Genomic DNA, 17,425 nt, shown 5'->3' with positions numbered 1-17,425 from the left:
TTACCAAAACACTTATAGCATTTACATATGCAAGAATAGTCCCTGTCTATCGTTACATAAACTGCTGAGTAATGCCTGGGAATGCTGAGTAAAGCATTGGAATCATCAGGGGAGCTTTTTATAAAACCAGAGCATCCCCACACTCTGTTTCTGTAGATTTGTGGTTAGGCCTGAGTGTCTGTGTAGGTAACAAGCTCCCCAGATGATTCTGATACTCCCCATGTTTGGGAACCACTGCCTCAGAGGGGCTCGATTTGCTAGCATCTCTTAGGATGGAAGTTGTAGTCATCTCCAAGATAGACTGTGCTCAAAACAGGTTCTCTGAAAAAGTCATGACTTTCTTCTTCAGTCTCAAGATTGGCCTCAGCTGCGTCAGCTGTTGCCAAGTTTCTTTTAATGCCGTATTTCATTCTGAATTAACAAATTCAAAAAATTCATACCACCCAGATCTATTTGCTGATCTTTTTTTTTCTTTGTAGTTTATTAGTTGACAAAACTCGTTGTGTCTTGTGGAATTTCCAGTCTAGATTTTACTGAGTGCATCTCCCTGGCGTCGTTCTAACATGTTTCTCTGTCCCAGTGTTTCTTCTGCATTGTTGATTGACATAGAAGCCCAGGCAGCTTAAGGGTTAGATATTTGGCAAAAATACTTCATAGATGGACTTCATTGGAGGCCACAGTGCCTCTCTTTTTGTTAACAGTTACTTATGATCCTGGCATTGGTCCATTAATTCATTAACGATTGCTAATTATCTTTGAATATTCAATAAACTCTGAACCCAAAATAGGGGCAGTTGAAGATGTTTTCACTGAGAACCGTGGCCCAGAACCTGGCCTCGATCCCTTATTAGAAGTGATTGAACTCTGTGACGCTGTCTTGTGGTTTTAGATAACACAGAGTGTTCACAACTGTCTTTACTAAGTGCTGGTATTTTACAGAGTAGGTGAATCAGTATTGAAATGATACACATTTTTTCTCTTCTTGGCCTTCAGTATCTTTACATATGTTCTTTTTCTCTCAAAAACACTGAGTTTCCTTTTGCTTCCCAGCCTTGATTCTTACTGAAGAAAAACGAGGAATGTCTTCTATTTCTGACTCTGTGTTTCAACTGCCTTAACTTTGATCCATTGTCATACTTTGAGGTGTGACACTTGACCTTGTTCCTTTACGTAGGGAGTGCTGCCCCTGCCCCTCCGCTTGGGCACTAGTAGGTGGTGTTTTTAGGTGCCATCGAGTTGGTTCTGACTCATAGTGACTCTGTGCACAACATAACGAAACACTGCCCGGTCCTGTGCCATCCTTACAGTCGTTGTTATACTTGAGCTCATTGTTGCAGCCACTGTGTCAATCCACCTGGTTGAGGGTCTTCCTCTTTTCCGCTGACCCTGTACTCTGCCAAGCATGATGTCCTTCTCCAGGGACTGATCCCTTCTGACAACATGTACAAAGTATGTAAGACGCAGTCTCGCCATCCTTGCCTCTAAGGGGCATTCTGGCTGCACTTTTTCCAAGACAGATTTGTTTGTTCTTTTGGCCATGCATGGTTTATTCAGTATTCTTTGCCAGCACCACAATTCAAAGGCGTCAACTCTTCTTCAGTCTTCCTTGTTCATTGTCCAGCTTCCATGTGCATATGATGCGATTGAAAATACCATGGCTTGAATCAGTCGCACCTTAGTCTTCAAGGTGCCATCTTTGCTTTTTAACACTTTGAAGAGGTCCTTTGCAGCAGATTTACCCAATGCAAGTGTCATTTGATTTCTTGACTGCTGCTTCCATGGCTGTTGATTGTGGATCCAAGTAAGATGAAATCCTTGACAACTTCAGTCTGTTCTCTGTTTATCGTGATGTTGCTTATTGGTCCAGTTGTGAGGATTTTTGTTTTCTTTATGTTGAGGTGCAATCCATACTGAAGGCAGTGGTCTCTGATCTTCATTCGTTAGTAAGTGCTTCAAGTCTTCTTCACTTTCAGCAAGCAAGGTTGTGTCATCTGCATAATGCAGGTTGTTAATGACTCTTCCTCCAATCCTGATGCCCCGTCCTTCTTCATATAGTTCAGCTTCTCGTATTATGTGCTCAGCATACAGCTTGAATAGGTATGGTGAAAGAATACAACCCTGGTGCACACTTTTCCTGACTTTAAACCAATCAGTATCCCCTTGTTCTGTCCGAACAACTGCCTCTTGATCTATGTAAAGGTTCCTCATGAGCACAATTAAGTGTTCTGGAATTCCCATTCTTTGCAATGTTATCCATAACTCGTTATGACCCACACAGTCGAATGCCTTTGCATAGTCAATAAAACACAGGGAAACATCCTTCTGGTGTTCTCTGCTTTCAGCCAGGATCCATCTGACATCAGCAATCATATCTCTGCTTCCAAGTCCTCTTCTGAAACCGGCCTGAATTTGTGGCAGTTTCCTGTGGATGTACTGCTGCAGCTGTTTTTGAATGATCTGCAGCAAAATTTTGCTTGCATGTGATATTAATGATATTGTTCTGTAATTTCCGCATTTGTTTGGATCAGCTTTCTTGGGGATAGGCATAAATATGGATCTTTTCCAATCAGTTGGCCAGGAAGCTGTCTTCCATATTTCTTGGCATAGGTGAGTGAGCACCTCCACCGCTGCATCTGTTTGTTGAAACATCTCAATTGATATTCCATCAATTCCTGGAGCCTTGTTTTTCGCCAATGCCTTCAGAGCAGCTTGGACTTCTTGTTTCAGTACCATCGGTTCCTGATCATATGCCACCTCTTGAAATGGTTGAACATCGACTGATTTTTTTTTTTTAATTTTTATTGTGCTTTAAGTGAAAGCGTACAAATCAAGTCAGTCTCTCACACAAAAACTTATATACACCTTGCTACATAATCCCAATTGCTCTCCTGCTAATGAGACAGCCCACTCCCTCCCTCCACTCCCTCTTTTCCTGTCCATTTCGCCAGCTTCTAACCCCCTCTACCCTCTCATCTCCCCTCCAGGCAAGAGATGCCAACATAGTCTTAAGTGTCCACCTGATCCAAGAAGCTCACTCCTCACCAGCATTCCTCTCTAAGCCATTGTCCAGTCCAATCCCTGCCTGAAGAGTTGGCTTTGGGAATGGTTCCTGTCCTGGGCCAACAGAAGGTCTGGGGGCCATGACCACCAGGGTCCTTCTAGTTTCAGTCAGACCATTAAGTCTGGTCTTTTTATGAGAATTTGGGGTCTGCATCCCACTAATCTCCTGCTCCCTCAAGGGTTCTCTGTTGTGTTCCCTGTCAGGGCAGTTGTGTTCCCTGTCAGGGCAGTGACTAATTCTTTTTGATGTAATGACTCTGTGTATTCCATCCTCTTTTAATGCTTCCTGCATCGTTTAATATTTTCCCCATTGAATCCTTTACTATTGCAACTCGAGGCTTGAGTTTTTTCCTCAGTTCTTTCAGCTTGAGAAATGCCGAGTGTGTTCTTCCCTTTTGGTTTCCTGCCTCCAGCTCTTTGCACATGTCATTATAATACTTCTTCTCGAGCTGCCCTTTGAAATCTTCTGTTCAGTTCTTTTACTACACCGTTCCTTACTTTTGCTTTAGCTGCTCAACATTCGTGAGCAAGTTTCAGGGTCTCCTCTGACATCCATCTTGGCCTTTTCTTTCTTTCCTGTCTTTTCAATGACCTCTTGCTTTCTTCATTTATGATGTCCTTGATGTCCTTCCACAACTTGTCTGGTCTTCAGTCACTCTAGTGTTCAATGCGTCAAATCTATTCTTGAGGTGGTCTCTAAATTGAGGTAGGATATAGTCAAGGTCATATTTTGGCTCTCGTGGACTTGCTCTGATTTTCTTCAGTTTCAGCTTGAACTTGCATATGCGCAATTGATGGTCTCTTCCACAGTCGGCCCCTGGTCTTGTTCTGACTGATGTTATTGAGCTTTTCTATTGTCTCTTTCCACAGATTTAGTCAGTTTGATTCCTGTGTGTTCCATCTGGCGAGGTCCATGTGTATAATCGCCATTTATGCTGGTGAAAGAAGGTATTTGCAGTGAAGTTGTTGGTCTTGCAAAATTCTGTCATTCGATCTCCGGCATTGTTTCTGTCACCAAGTCCATATTTTCCAACTACCGGTCCTTCTTTTTTCCAACTTTTGCATTCCAATCACCAGTAATTATCAATGCATCCTGATCGCATGTTCAATCAATTTCAGACTGCAGCAGCTGATAAAAATCTTCTATTTCTTCATCTTTGGCCTTAGTGGTTGGTGCGTAAATTTGAATAACAGTCATGTTAACTGGTCTTCCTTGTAGGCGTATGGATATTATCCTATCACTGGCAGCGTTGTATTTCAGGGTAGATCTTGAAATGTTCTTTTTGATGATGAATGCAACACCATTCCTCTTCAAGTTGTCATTCCCAGCATAGTAGACTATATGACTGTCCAGTTCAAAATGGCCAGTACCAGTCCATTTCAGCTCACTAATGCCTAGGATGTCGATGTTTATGTGTTCCATTTTGTAGTATATGTGAATCCTAAATAATTAGCTTAATACATGGAATATCCCTAAGTTGTTAGAATTTTGGAAACCCTGGTGGTGTAGTGGTTAAGTGCTATGGCTGCTAACCAAAGGGTCAGCAGTTCGAATCCGCCAGGCGCTCCTTGGAAACTCTATGGGGCAGTTTTACTCTGTCCTATAGGGTCGCTATGAGTCAGAATCGACTCGATGGCACTGGGTTTGGTTTTGGTTTGGTTTTAGTTAAAAACACTTAAAAAAAAAAAAAAAGTACCTTGTCAAGTAAAAAAAAAACAAACCCAATAGTATATAATGTTTTAATGTGTATTCTGAAAGCATGGCTTTATGTTCTTATTTCAAGCCTTTAAACAAAGAAAAATACTACCCTTTGCTCTTCTCTTCTAGGATATTCACACAAATGACAAAGAAGCAACGGAAAAGGAAGTAACTCTTCACTTGTTGCCAGGTAACGGCCATGTTAGCATCAAACCTCATGTGCGGCTCAAAGCTAATGATAAATTACCTCATCCTAGTATTGTTTTCATCCAGAGAGCATGTCACAGTAATGAGTTGGACACAAATATCAAGGTCTTTAGTTCCATAACTACACCTGCGTATTACAACATCTGCAAAGAATTTTTCTTGTTTCCGCCCTCCCCCAAACTGATGAAAATAAACCTCGCAATTTGATCACCTCTTTCACAAGCCCTGGTGGTGCAGTGGTTAAGTGTTTGACTGTTAACCAAAAGGTCGGCAGTTCGAATCCACCAGCCCCTCCTTGGAAACCCCATGGGACAGTTCTGCTCTGTCCTTTGGAGTCACAATGAGTCAGGATCAGCTCAATGGCAAGAGGTTTTTACAAGCAAACGATGCCTTTTTCAGGTTGCTTTACTTGGCCCCATCTATTACTCAGGTCTCAGATCAGGAAAAGCCCAGTCTTCCGCAGAGCTCTGTACCGCCTACTTTATCCCTACTGCCCACACCTCTAGCTGCCCTTGACTAAAGCAGCTGCCGGGGTATCCCAGGACAGGGCTTGATGGGTATTCTCACCTGTCTGTCTCTGCTTGTGCATTTGAACACAAGTCCAGAGGATGTTGGTGTTTACCAACACAGGGGCCACCAGGGCTTTGCTCTGACGTCATTATGAAGGAAGCCGTATTGGTTAGATACTTCTGAAATGGAGGAAAGTGACTTTGTGGCTTAAGTTAAATCTTAATCATTTCTGAATTGAGGAGCAGCAACTACTTGTCTATATACAGAGATGTCCTGTGAGCTGTGTATTCAGTTCTTCTTCCACCGTTTTTTCCCAATCCAGAATAGCTTTTTTTTTTTTAAGTCTGATTTTAGGTATACTTCTCCAAAGCAATAGGGGCCTCATTCTGGTACTTTTTATTTTATTCCAGCTTATTGGGAGAATATGTACAGATTTCTGACTGATCCATCTTCTTTGGTGAAATGGAGTCTTGTAACATTTAAAAAAATATATTTTTAAATTTCAAAGCCTTTTTTCTATAATATATAATGGCCTAAACCTTCATTTGTATATCCTATCGTTTTGCCTTTTCTTGGGGTTATAGATTCTGAAATTAACTTTTATGTTTAGCTTAGTGTTAACATATATTCTACCATCACCTGTGTTGCCTGATGGTCTCGTCTAAGTGTGCAGCTTTGAGTACACAGTTAACTTCTCTGAACTTCAGTTTCCTAGACTAAGATCTTTCCAGTTCCCAAGCCCCTGGCTCCAGACTCTGTACGTGGTTGATAACGACGCACCAGCATGCCGTGCTTGCAGAGTCTCACCAGGAATGTCGTCATAGCTCCTGCGTGCTAATTTCTAGTCTCCAGTGTACATTGACCACGAGATAGGGCCTGCCTAGTTTTGGGAGGGAGTGTCAGTATTGAAAGAACAATTTCATGTTAAAAGCTTTAAACACAGGAAGCCTTGCTGACGAGTCCTCCATCTTGGACTTAGCTAAGGTACTTTTTCTGGGCCTATTTTAAACTTCAGTGTGGCCCTGACTTCATTGTTTTCTTCAAACTCTGAGGTCTCTATAGAGGCTAACCTAGTGACTGAGCCATCTTCCTGTATTTCCTTAGAGTTTCAACCAGAGGTAATTAACCTCTTGAAAGAGGGAAAACAAATTCCATAACATGTGTCCCTTGATAGTTTTAGTGTCTGAAACTCTTCTTTGTTTTCACGTTGAAAGTTAGACTTGATCAATTTTGAGCCGAGAGTAAATGTAAAGGCATTGAAGGAGATACCCAGAAGGAGACTTTGAGGGGAGGGGAAAATGATTAGCTTCTCTTTTTCCCTGTGTAGTATTTACTTGGTTTTCATTTCCCCCACTTCCTTCTGTTTTTCCCACCCTCACCCAGATGTCCAGCACTCATCACCTTCTCTGGTTCCAGGGAGCAGAGAGTACTTCCTGTCCCCAATCCTACCCTTTTGATTGTGAAGAGAAGCACTCTCTGCCTCCAGGAAAGGCAGCTTCTCCTGTGGGCTGGGTGCTTGCCGATAGAGCAGGAAAGGTGACACAGTCACAGAAAATACTCTAAACTAAGAAAGAGAGGAAACCATTTTTTTTTTTCTCCACAAACCTCTGACATCCTTTTTCCTCCCATCTTTGTCTCTGGAGCCAAAATGAGGGTGGCCGTGTCACAAAAGATGCAGCACCTCCTGTGCATGGGGAAGCTGCCTGAAACCCTGTAGCCAAGGAGACAGTCTGCTCTATTTTAGCAGTTCCAGAGCTAGACATGGCACTTTCATGGGAAAGTGGGCCTGGAATCGATGGTACAGAGCATGTTGGCAAGCCTTTTCATTTTCCTTTTCCATTTCACTTAGGGTGTTGCGTCTATGGAATGTCTGCTTGGGTCAAAGTTAGAAAAGCACTAAGATCTGTGCTTGCAAGTGTAGCTGAGGTCATTACCACCTATTTGGAAATGTCCGTTGTTCACAGTGAAGAAGATAGAGAAATGTCTGGTTGAGGGTGGATCTGAGCTGTTTTGATTTTGCTTATTGGTGGTCCTCACTCTGCTTTACCTGTCTCTCCCAAGGTTTGGAGCCCCTGCCATGATGAAAAGCATAAGGTTTTGAAGGGCTGCATTGTATTGTGTGTGTGTGTCCTTGTGTATGTAGTGCCAGAAAGCTTTCAGTGTTTTCATACCACATGTTCCCTGAGGACTCTAAGGAGGACTTGTTTTGGTTTCGATCAGGTGAGCAGCTGCTCTGTGAAGCCAGCACAGTACTGAAGTATGTCCAGGAAGATTCATGTCAGCGTGGGATTTGTGGGAAACTTGTCTGCACAGACTTCAAGATTGCTTTCTTGGGCGATGATGAATCTGCCTTGGATAATGATGTATGTATGAGGTGCTTGGTTGACTTCTGGGGGAAACACTGCAATTGTGGCTCCAGTATATTTCTCCCCAGCTTCCTAACTGCCCCCAACACACGTGAACACAAAGGCCAAAAGCCCTGCTTGCCACCAGTCCTGCTGCCTATCCCTCAGAATGTCCTTTCAGAAGTGGGACTATTCTAAAATTTCCCACCTATGCCTTATGTCACACTGCCTTGCATTGGGTGCCAGAGGCTGGCACTGTCAACTTTTTTCTTATTTTCTTCCATATTTCAGTATCGTGTATATCACTCATTGGGAAAATACCTCCCCAAACACGCTAGTTCCTCATGCTTTCTCTGTGCTAAGCCCTTCCTCAAATTCAGTAACTGAGTTCAATAATGAAATTGATGCTGACTGCAGCACTGGAATTTGGGTTTACTTTATGTTAACCCAGTCTGAAGCTAGTAGTAGTGTCCTTGTAAGACTTGATCTCTGTTGTAAAGAGTAAGCAGCCAAGTAAGGAGAACAGTGTACGTTAATGGAAACCCAGCCAAGGCACTTTCTGGCTCCAGGCTGTTAGCTATCCCTGACCACCGTTGCTTCTTAAACAGCAGCACCACTGCTACGTCAAAGTGCCATCTTCTATGCTGTGGCCCACTGCAGAGGCCTGGTTCCTAGACCTGTACAAAGACAGCATTTGCCAGACGCTTGAATCACCCAGTGTCTTCTCCCTAAAGCTGGCTTCAGGTGGCTCCGTCAGTCACCTACCTGCATTTATGTGGAAAAATGTTCACCTGTGTCTCCCTTGTCAACACCTCTCAAACTGATGGTGTGTGGGATGGGAGGTTTGCCCAGGAGCAGCCCAGAAATGGCCCGTTCTGCCTGGGTTGAAAAATGAGTGTCTGCAGACTTTTCTCACATACTTCACCATCCTCCTGTCAGGGATAGGACTGCGTTTCCCCATTTTCCTTAAAGTGTAAGTGGAGAGTTAGTGCTCTGTTTATAAATATCTAACGGGGCATAGAAAGGAGTTACAGTTGTTTTCTTTTTGAATCTTATAGGATATTCAGTTTAAGAATAAGGTTATAGGAGAAAATGACATCACACTCCACTGTGTTGATCAAATTTATGGAGGTAAGTTTCTTTTCTTCCCTGGGGAAGTATATCTGATAACAGTGATGATATTTTTATGGTCCATTATTAAACCAATTGCTTTCAAGTCAGTTCACACTCGTGGTGACTCCAGGTATGTCATAGTAGGACTGTGCTCCCTAGGGTTTTCATTGGCTGATTTTTCAGAAGTAGGTTGCCAGGGCTTTTTTCTGAGGCACCTCTGGGTAGGCTTGAACCTCCAGTCATTTGGTTAACAGCCAAGTGCATTAACTGTTTGTACCACCCAGGTACTCCCTAGTCCCTATAAACCCGCTGCTGTCGAGTCAATTCTGCCTCATAGCGACCCTGTAGGACAGAGTAGAACTGCCCCATAGAGTTTCCAAGGAGCACCTGGCGGATTCAAACTGCCGACCCTTTGGTTAGCAGCTGTAGCAGTTAACCACTACGCCACCAGGGTTTTCTGTCCCTTATAGTTCACCAAAAAAAAAAAAAAATTATATATATTATCTTGTTTAAATCAGTTTTATAGATGAGAAAATTGTGAAGTGACTTGTTTTGGAGTCACTTAGTTTGGGGAGCTCAGACTTGAACTTAGAGCCTGTTCTGTCAAGTACTGCACAATGCCATTATGTGTTAGATGTTGATTATACTTTTGCTCTCAGTTAGCTGTATAGGTTTTACTTCAAAGGCTAATCTAATAAGGTCCTGTTGTATTGCATCAGGTTATCTTTTCTGCTCAATAAGTACACCTCTCCTGCCAAGCCTCTCTACTCCACTTCTCTATTTTTGTATGTAGGGCTTTTTCAGAAATTGTTTGGTAGCCATTTATGATGTTCTTAACACTAGCAGGTGCTGAGTGTTTCCAAATTCAGAAGGGGACCTAGCTATAAGCCCAGAAGCTGACTGTCCAAAGAAAGCATGTCCCTGGTGATCTCCTTCCATCTTTTGTAATCACGGTTTCCTGTCAGTGGAATCAGTTCTGCCAATGCCACCGGTCTGTTTTGGGCTTGTGCCTACTCCAAAGGCCTGAAGAACCCAAACTTGCTCTTAGAGAGCCCAGGCCCCTGCCAGGTGGGACTGGATTCCTGCTGATGGTAATTTGGAGGTAGACAGTACCTTTCCTCTCACTTTTGAGAGGTATCTTTAGAATTCAGAAGTTAGTAGTCAGCCTTGTTTCTTTAGCATTAACTTAAAATTGCCTTATAATTTCCCTTCCTGATTTCCTCATTGATCTGCAGTGTTTGATGAGAAAAAAAAAACTCTCTTTGGACAACTGAAGAAATATCCCGAGAAACTCATCATCCATTGCAAAGACCTCCGGGTATTCCACTTTTGTCTGAGGTACACAAAGGAAGAGGAAGTCAAAAGGGTAACTAATTGAATATGTTTTCAGGTTTTATTTCCCATCAGACACTAACTCTAGCTTCTGCTTGTATTACACGAAGGTTGAGAGGAAACTTCACTGCTGTAAAGTTAAAGTTGGTTATAATCCCATGTGCCTTCGTTAGAACATGAGAGGTAGAGGTAGTTTGGTGAATGATGCCTGTGTGTTAGCTGAGCACGTGGTACCTTTAATCCTTCAATCCATAGTATTTTTATTCTCAGAGCTCCTAAAGAGTGGGAAGTGGTAACCAGAGTCAGGATACAGTAGTAGAAGGAGAAGGGGAACATCTGCAGGTAACACTCTTCTTCCACTTCGGACAGCCTCTCCAAAAGACAGTGTAGTTACCCCAAAGTCCAGTGAATAAAAGAGTTTACAGCTGGAAGTAGTGGTTGTGTGCGAGGAGGTATACAGGTCAGATGAGCAAAGCTGAATCATCCAGTGAGGCCTGTGCTTTGGGAGACCACATAAACTTAATCTCCTGATGCCAAAGCAAACTGAGATGTCCAACTGGGTGAACTCAGAAAGTGCCTGTACCAGTGGGATGTTCGTTGTAACTTCCGAGGTTTCTCCTATCAAAGATACTAGCATGCTGGTATCATGCTAAATACATCAGGGGAAACATAGCAAGAGGCCAGTCCATATATGTTGTCTTTGGTTACAGAGAGCTTTGCACACTTACAAGTAACTCCTAATTTTCTTTGATGTAGTATGGTAGTCCAGTTAGAATTATAAACATGACTCTGGTATCTATTCTGAATTTCAGGGAAAATTCCCTGAGAAGCCAGAAACTTCATTTTAAATGATGGGTGTAGTCATCTGTCCGAACGTGCTTTTGTTTGGAGGTTCAAACAGAAAGCACAATAGGTTGATTTCTTTTCCTTATTGTCTGGAAGAAGGTTCTAAAGGCCAAAACAAGTGGAACAGGATAGTTAAGTGTCTTGGTTATTATCTGATACTGGCCATAAGTCTTTGACATGCCAGATTTTTGGAGCATCTGACTTAAAGCTATTACGTTTTTTACCACCTTGTCTGAGAAATCAGATTACTTTTTTTTAATTTCCCTAGAAATTCAAAGCTCTTAGAAAACCTGACAAAATGGTTAGCATTCTCTTTATTTAGCCTTATCCCAAGATAGCTATAGGCAGACCCCAGCAAGAGATAGCCTGTTGTCCACAGGAGCCACGTTGTTGTTAGGAGTCACTTTGGCATGGCTGAAAGCATAGACAACTTTGCTCTTGTCTCTTTTACTGAATCAAGTCCTCAGGGCTCAGTTAATAACTTCACAATGATTGACTCTTTTCTAGATTGTCAGTGGCATAATTCATCACACCCAGGCTCCTAAACTGCTTAAACGATTGTTTCTGTTTTCCTATGCAACTGCGGCACGAAACAGTACGGGTAAGTGTCTTCTGGGTTTTAACTTTTCTTTTATTGTTTTATTGTGGTAGAAATATATATATATGAAAACATTTGCCAATTCAGCAGTTTTTACATGGACAGCTCATAGATATTATGTTCATCATGTTGCATAACTATCACCACTATCCATTTCCGAATTATTCCACCACCATTAACACAAACTCAGTCTGTCTTAAGCAATGACTCCGTCTTTCCTCCTTCCTCCCACCCCTGATAGCCACTAATAAACTTTGGTCTGTGTACATTTGCTTGTTCTAGATACTTCTTGTAAGTGGGATCATATGATACTTATTCTTTTGTGACTGAGTTAGTTCACTCAGCATGTTTCCAAGGTTCATCCGTGTAGTAGCTTGTATCAGGACTTGGTTTCTCTTTATGGCTGAGTAGTATTTCATTGTATACGTAGCACATTTTGTTTATCCATTCATCTGTTGATAGGCATTTAGATAGTTTCTACCTGGGTTTTAAGTTGAGGGTAGGTAGGACCCTTCCCATTCCTCCCTGAAATTCTTGGGAGAAAACCCATTCATGGGTTTCTGTTTTTGTTTTTCCTCTCCTCTAGCAATTGGTCACCTCTTGCTTGGGTGGTTCGGAATCTTTCTGTCGTTTTTTTTTTTTTTCCCTGTGATCTTTGCTGCTTTAACTCTGTCCTTTAGGTTTGTTTGCTTTTTGTGAGGGGTTGTTTGTATATTTGCTTCTTAGGAAAGATAAAATCAACATATTATAACTGGGAATATAAGACTGTAGCATAACAAAATTGAGACAAATTTAAAATAAAGTTTGAAACAAGTTTAAAAGAGCTCTGTTGTACCTGAATTCCTTTTTCTACTTAAATACACTTGATTTCATTTCTTAAAGCTCTGGAGGATGTCTTGCATTCTAGAAAGTTTGTAAACAACCAGTGCAAGCTTTATAGCAAATACTTTGGGGGAAATGAAACAGTTGTACATAAGAAAGCACATCAGGAAACTAGTTTAGTAAGAGAAAACTTAAATTTGCAAGTGTTTCCCATTCAGTTTACCAAAAAAAGGAGAAATCATTTAAGAAATCTTGATCATCTGAATTAAAGAAAAAAAATTAGCTATTGGTAAAACTTAGCATTGTACTGTGTTTTCACATATGCCCGTCTTCTCCCTTCTCTGGTTCTCTCCCTGTCTTGCTTGTCCCCGAGTGTGTTCATTTGCTCTGTCCATTACTCTTAACATTAATTTGATGTTTAGTGATTCTGTGTGCCCTGTGCTTGTTGTCAGGGAAATGTCACATGTAGATAAGACTTTCTGAAATGTAGAGTTACTTTGTTACTAACTGCTCCTTTAGGCACTGTGAAGATACGGAGGCTTACAGGACTTAACCCCTGTCCTCAAGGAGTATAAAGTTAAAATAGGAAAGGCACCTGAGTGAAATGTCTTCTGATGGAAGGGGCCATGGGAGCAGAAAGGAGGAAGTGGCTGACCATGCCGGGGGGGGGAGGACTACCAGAGGGAAAAGATTGTGCCTGTGCACTTCAACTGATAGTGGAAGGATGTGAGAGCATTTTAGGCAGAGGGACTGGCGTGTACAAAGATACAGATACCTCAAAAGAGCATGTTACAGTTTGGGAACTGTGGCAATTTAGTAGAATAAGTATGGGTTTTGGGGTCTGTCTCCAAAAAAAAAAAAACCAGCTGCTCTTGAGTCAGTTTGATTTTTTGGAAGTAGATTGCCGGGGTTTTCTTCCAAGGTACCTCTGAGTGGGCTCGAACTTTCAGCCTTTGGGTAAGCAGCTGAGTGTGTTAACTGTTTGCACCGCCCAGGGATCTGTCTCACCCAAGCTCAGATCCTTGCCCAGCTGCTTACTAACTGTGTAGTCCTGAGGATGACACTTATTGTTGGGACCTCCATTCTTCTGTTTTTAAAACAGTAACATTAATGCTTACCTTGAAGTGTTGTGAGAATTTTAAATTGTTAAATACATGACATACAGTGTATAGTCATTAAATGATAGTTAATAGTTTAGTATGGCTAGGCAACAGGGGAAGCCCTGGTGGCACAGTGGTTAAGAGCTGTGGCTGCTAACCAAAAGGTCAGCAGTTCAAATCCACCAGCCGCTCCTTGAAAACCCTACAGGGCAGTTCTGCTCTGTCCTATAGGGTCACTACGAGTCGGAATCAACTCAACGGCAGCAGGTTTCGTTTTGGGTTTTAGGCAACAGGGAAAATACGGGAGGGAAATCATAGAGGTGAGCCTGGAGAGGTAGGTAGGATCAGATAATGAAAGCCTTTTTGCCACATGTAAAAATGGTGTGGCAGGGTGTCTGACCTGCTCTGACTTCACAAGGGGGGAGGAGAATCAAGATCAACAGCCCAAGGCAAATTCCTGTGAGGCAGAAGTCAGACGTGCCTCCATCCTCCAACCTTTTTACCAATTCTGAAACCAACCATCCCTCCCACGGCACTCTACTTCTCTGTTAAGTTTGATAATTCGTTGCAATGGCCATACATAATTCACAGACAATACTCATGATTATGGGGTTTATAGTAACAAGTTACAATTCAGGTTCAGGAAAGCTTAGGACAGAGTAGAGCTGCCCCATAGAGTTCAGGAACGCTTAGGATACGATATTTCCATCAGGACAGCCTTTGTCAGCTGTGCCCACAGACACGCCTCTCTCTGGCCCTTCGGCCTCTGCCCTGCTCGGGCAAGTGTTACTCTTTTAGCTCTGCTGATAAGTACACTGAGGCACCCTGCACCGCCAGGAAGCCTCCTGCCCGAAGGCCATCAACTTTCTCGCTCTGTGGGTAGGTACACCCATGTAATCCCCTTGTTCTGTGGGCCAGGAAGCCCACCACACTTTTTCATGCTGGTCTCCTGATTAAGCTGCCTCTGCTGCCGTCTTTCTGCCACTGCTTCTTGCCATCTCTCACTGTCTCTGGTGTTACAGCTCTCTCTTTCTCTGTCTCCTGGGTCTAGGAGGTCTCAGCACAGGGATCCCAGGTCCAGTGGACACGCTTCACTCCTAGTTCTTCTTCCTTGGTGGTAGTAGGTCCCCCTCTGCTCTGGGATTGACTGCTCTTTTAAACCTAGCAGATGGCAAAACTGAGCAGTCCCCTCATTAAGGTTCTGTACACCATATTTGCAGGGTCCTACCCCCACAAGGGTTCCATGCACCTTTTTTACCTCATTAGTAAGCTATCCAACCCTTTTGGTGGGCCATAAGCACCTCATTTACATAGTCCTCACCCAGGCATTTGGTGGGAGCTACAAAGACTCTGGGTAGAAGGGCCATATTAAGTAATTCACTGTACCACACCACACTAAAGCGATGGCGCTCTTGAAAAGCTAAGAGACAAAGTACTTTATAAAATAGCAGTGAGCTCAGTAAGAGGCAGCCTCAGTAAGGGGAGAAGAGATGACTCAGGGCCTCAGATAACAGAGAAAAGAGAAAAGGCAGAGTCAGGATTTAGGAGGTAGAATTGAGAGAATTGGAGAAAGAGAGCAGGTAGTACCATGTGTTAATTTTGTGGTTTTGAAAACATTTTATAAAGAGATGAAGAATTTAAAGATGAATTCCAAACTTTTGGTTTGGTTTATTGGATTGATGATGGTACCACTTACTCAGAAATTAGAAACAGCAGCTTGGGAAGCAGAGGGAAGCTACGGAGTTCCATTTTGAACATACTGAGTTTGAGGTATTTGTGAAATATGCACAGGTCCAGTAGGCAGCCTGGGCCAAGAACGAAAGAATTAGAAGAACCCCAGTGTACAGGTAGAGGCGCAGTTGTTATATGATCTAGAAACCATCAGCTAGTTTCTATAGATCTGGAAACTATTACAGCTTAAGGATGTCATTTCAGTTATTAGTTATTTCTCTCCCTTTCAAAACCAAACCCAGTGCCGTCGAGCCGATTTGGACTCCTAGCGACCCTATATGTCAGGGTAGAACTGCCCCACAGAGATGCCAAGGAGCGCCTGGCGGATTGGAACTGCCGACCCTTTGGTTAGCAGCCATAGCACTTAACTACTACACCACCAGGGTTTCCTCCCTGCCTTTAGTATGGTGAAATAAGATCTTTGAAATTTTTCAGGAGATAATTAAGCCAGGAGAAAACAAATAATTCGTGTAAATCTTGGGTAAATCCCGGTAATTAACCTCTAGCATTAATAATAAGAAATGCAGTGGTTCATGCAGTTGCCAAGGAAGAGTATGTAGACTGAGAGGGAGCACACACATTTCAGGGACAGGCAGAGATAGCGAGCCCCAAGGTGTCCAGAGACATAGGAGGAAAGCCAGGAAGGAAGAAACTGTGTTCGAGAAGGAGGGGGCGTTCAGCTGAGTCACAGCCGGAAAATAAAAGGAGATAAGAATTTAGTGGCGACCATTGGACATGGCAGTTAGGAAGTCATTTATAACTTTAGCAAGACCCATTTCAGCAGACTTGGAGACTGGTGGGAGGCCAATCAGATTGAAGTGAGTGGAGAAGTAAATGGAAACTAAAGAAGTAGAAGCAATTTACGTAGACTCTGCTTTCTGCTTTCGAGAAGTTTCGTGTAGAAGACTGGAAAGAGAAAGCAAAAGCGAGAAGTGGGCCATAGCTGCAGGGACAAATCAGTCTTTCTAGGCCTCAGTTTCTTAGTCGGTAAAGTAAGGGGCTTGAGCTGGAGTATTCTAAAGATTTAATCCAGTTGTAAAAACCCTTGATCTATTTGAGTTAGCTTTTGTTATGGAGTGAGGTGTTCTGGTTAATTAATAGAGTGTATGTTGTTTTTTTTGTCATTGTTGTTAGTGTTGTTACATGGTTAATGTTGTGTGCTCCATGAAGTTGATTCCGACTCACGGTGACCCCATGTGACAGAGTAGAACTGCCCCATAGGGTTTCCTTGGCTGTAGTCTTTATGGAAGCAGATGGCCATACCTTTTCTCCTGAACGGCTGCAGGGTTTGAACCACTGACCTTTTGATTAGCAGCTGAGTGCTTGAATGCTGAGCCACCAGGGCTCCTTAATAGAGAGTATAACGGTTGTTCAGGATGCATTGTATTCAGAGAATTACATTGACATAAAATACACTTAGCACTAATGTTGAGCTTTAGTTCAACGTAAAATGTGTTTCTTAATTCAGCAAGTTCATCTTTGTGAATGACTGAGATCTTTTGTTGAAGCTGTGTGTGCAAATGCTGATTAACTGGGTGCTGGTTTACAGGTTGTCGCGATACGAGATATACAAAGAGGACTTCTTTGTTGATCACTGTAATTCATATAAATATTTTTTGGGTTTACGTTTGAGTAATTCTGCTGTATTTTTAGAAATTCTACCTCTTTACTGATATCCTGAATCCTGGTTTGGACCCAGTGAAGGACTATTTCTCTGTTGGCCAAAATATGTTGATTAGTGTGCCAAAGCCCTTACCTTGACTGACCCTGGCAGTTGTATTACTTCGTGGTGGCTTTTTGTGCCAGAAGGCCCAGCATCTCTTGTTCTATTTTAAATCCATCTTTCCTATCCTGTTTTCCTTCCAACCTCCAAATTTTTTGAGAAGGAAAGATTATAACTGATAGATGCTAATTGACCAGTTAGCCTTTTCATCGAGTAGGGGTTTGTAGAGGTGGGTTCTTTGCAATCAGAACATCTTTTATTCCCTGGCTTGATAGTCCACAAATGTGTTTTGGCTGAAAGGTTCTAAATCCTTATGCCATCGCATTCTAGGGAAGGGCC

At 42.5% G+C, this 17,425-nt stretch overlaps 1 protein-coding gene across 1 annotated transcript in view; it reads left to right on the top strand.

Annotated features, from left to right (window-relative positions):
- The window catches only part of MTMR12 (myotubularin related protein 12), a 96,108-nt gene that overhangs the window by 44,688 nt on the left and 33,995 nt on the right, over positions 1–17,425 (top strand). The window contains exons 2-6 of the mRNA XM_003407913.4: positions 4,889–4,949; positions 7,697–7,839; positions 8,880–8,952; positions 10,170–10,300; positions 11,620–11,713. Of these exons, the coding sequence (XP_003407961.1) occupies positions 4,889–4,949; positions 7,697–7,839; positions 8,880–8,952; positions 10,170–10,300; positions 11,620–11,713 (502 nt within the window). The remainder of the gene's footprint in view (positions 1–4,888; positions 4,950–7,696; positions 7,840–8,879; positions 8,953–10,169; positions 10,301–11,619; positions 11,714–17,425) is intronic.

Source organism: Loxodonta africana, chromosome 2 (assembly GCF_030014295.1).
Source record: "Loxodonta africana isolate mLoxAfr1 chromosome 2, mLoxAfr1.hap2, whole genome shotgun sequence".
Taxonomy (NCBI): Eukaryota; Metazoa; Chordata; class Mammalia; order Proboscidea; family Elephantidae; genus Loxodonta; species Loxodonta africana.
The sequence above is the reverse complement of the archived record's forward strand: the minus strand, read 5'-3'. Positions and strand labels throughout refer to the sequence as shown.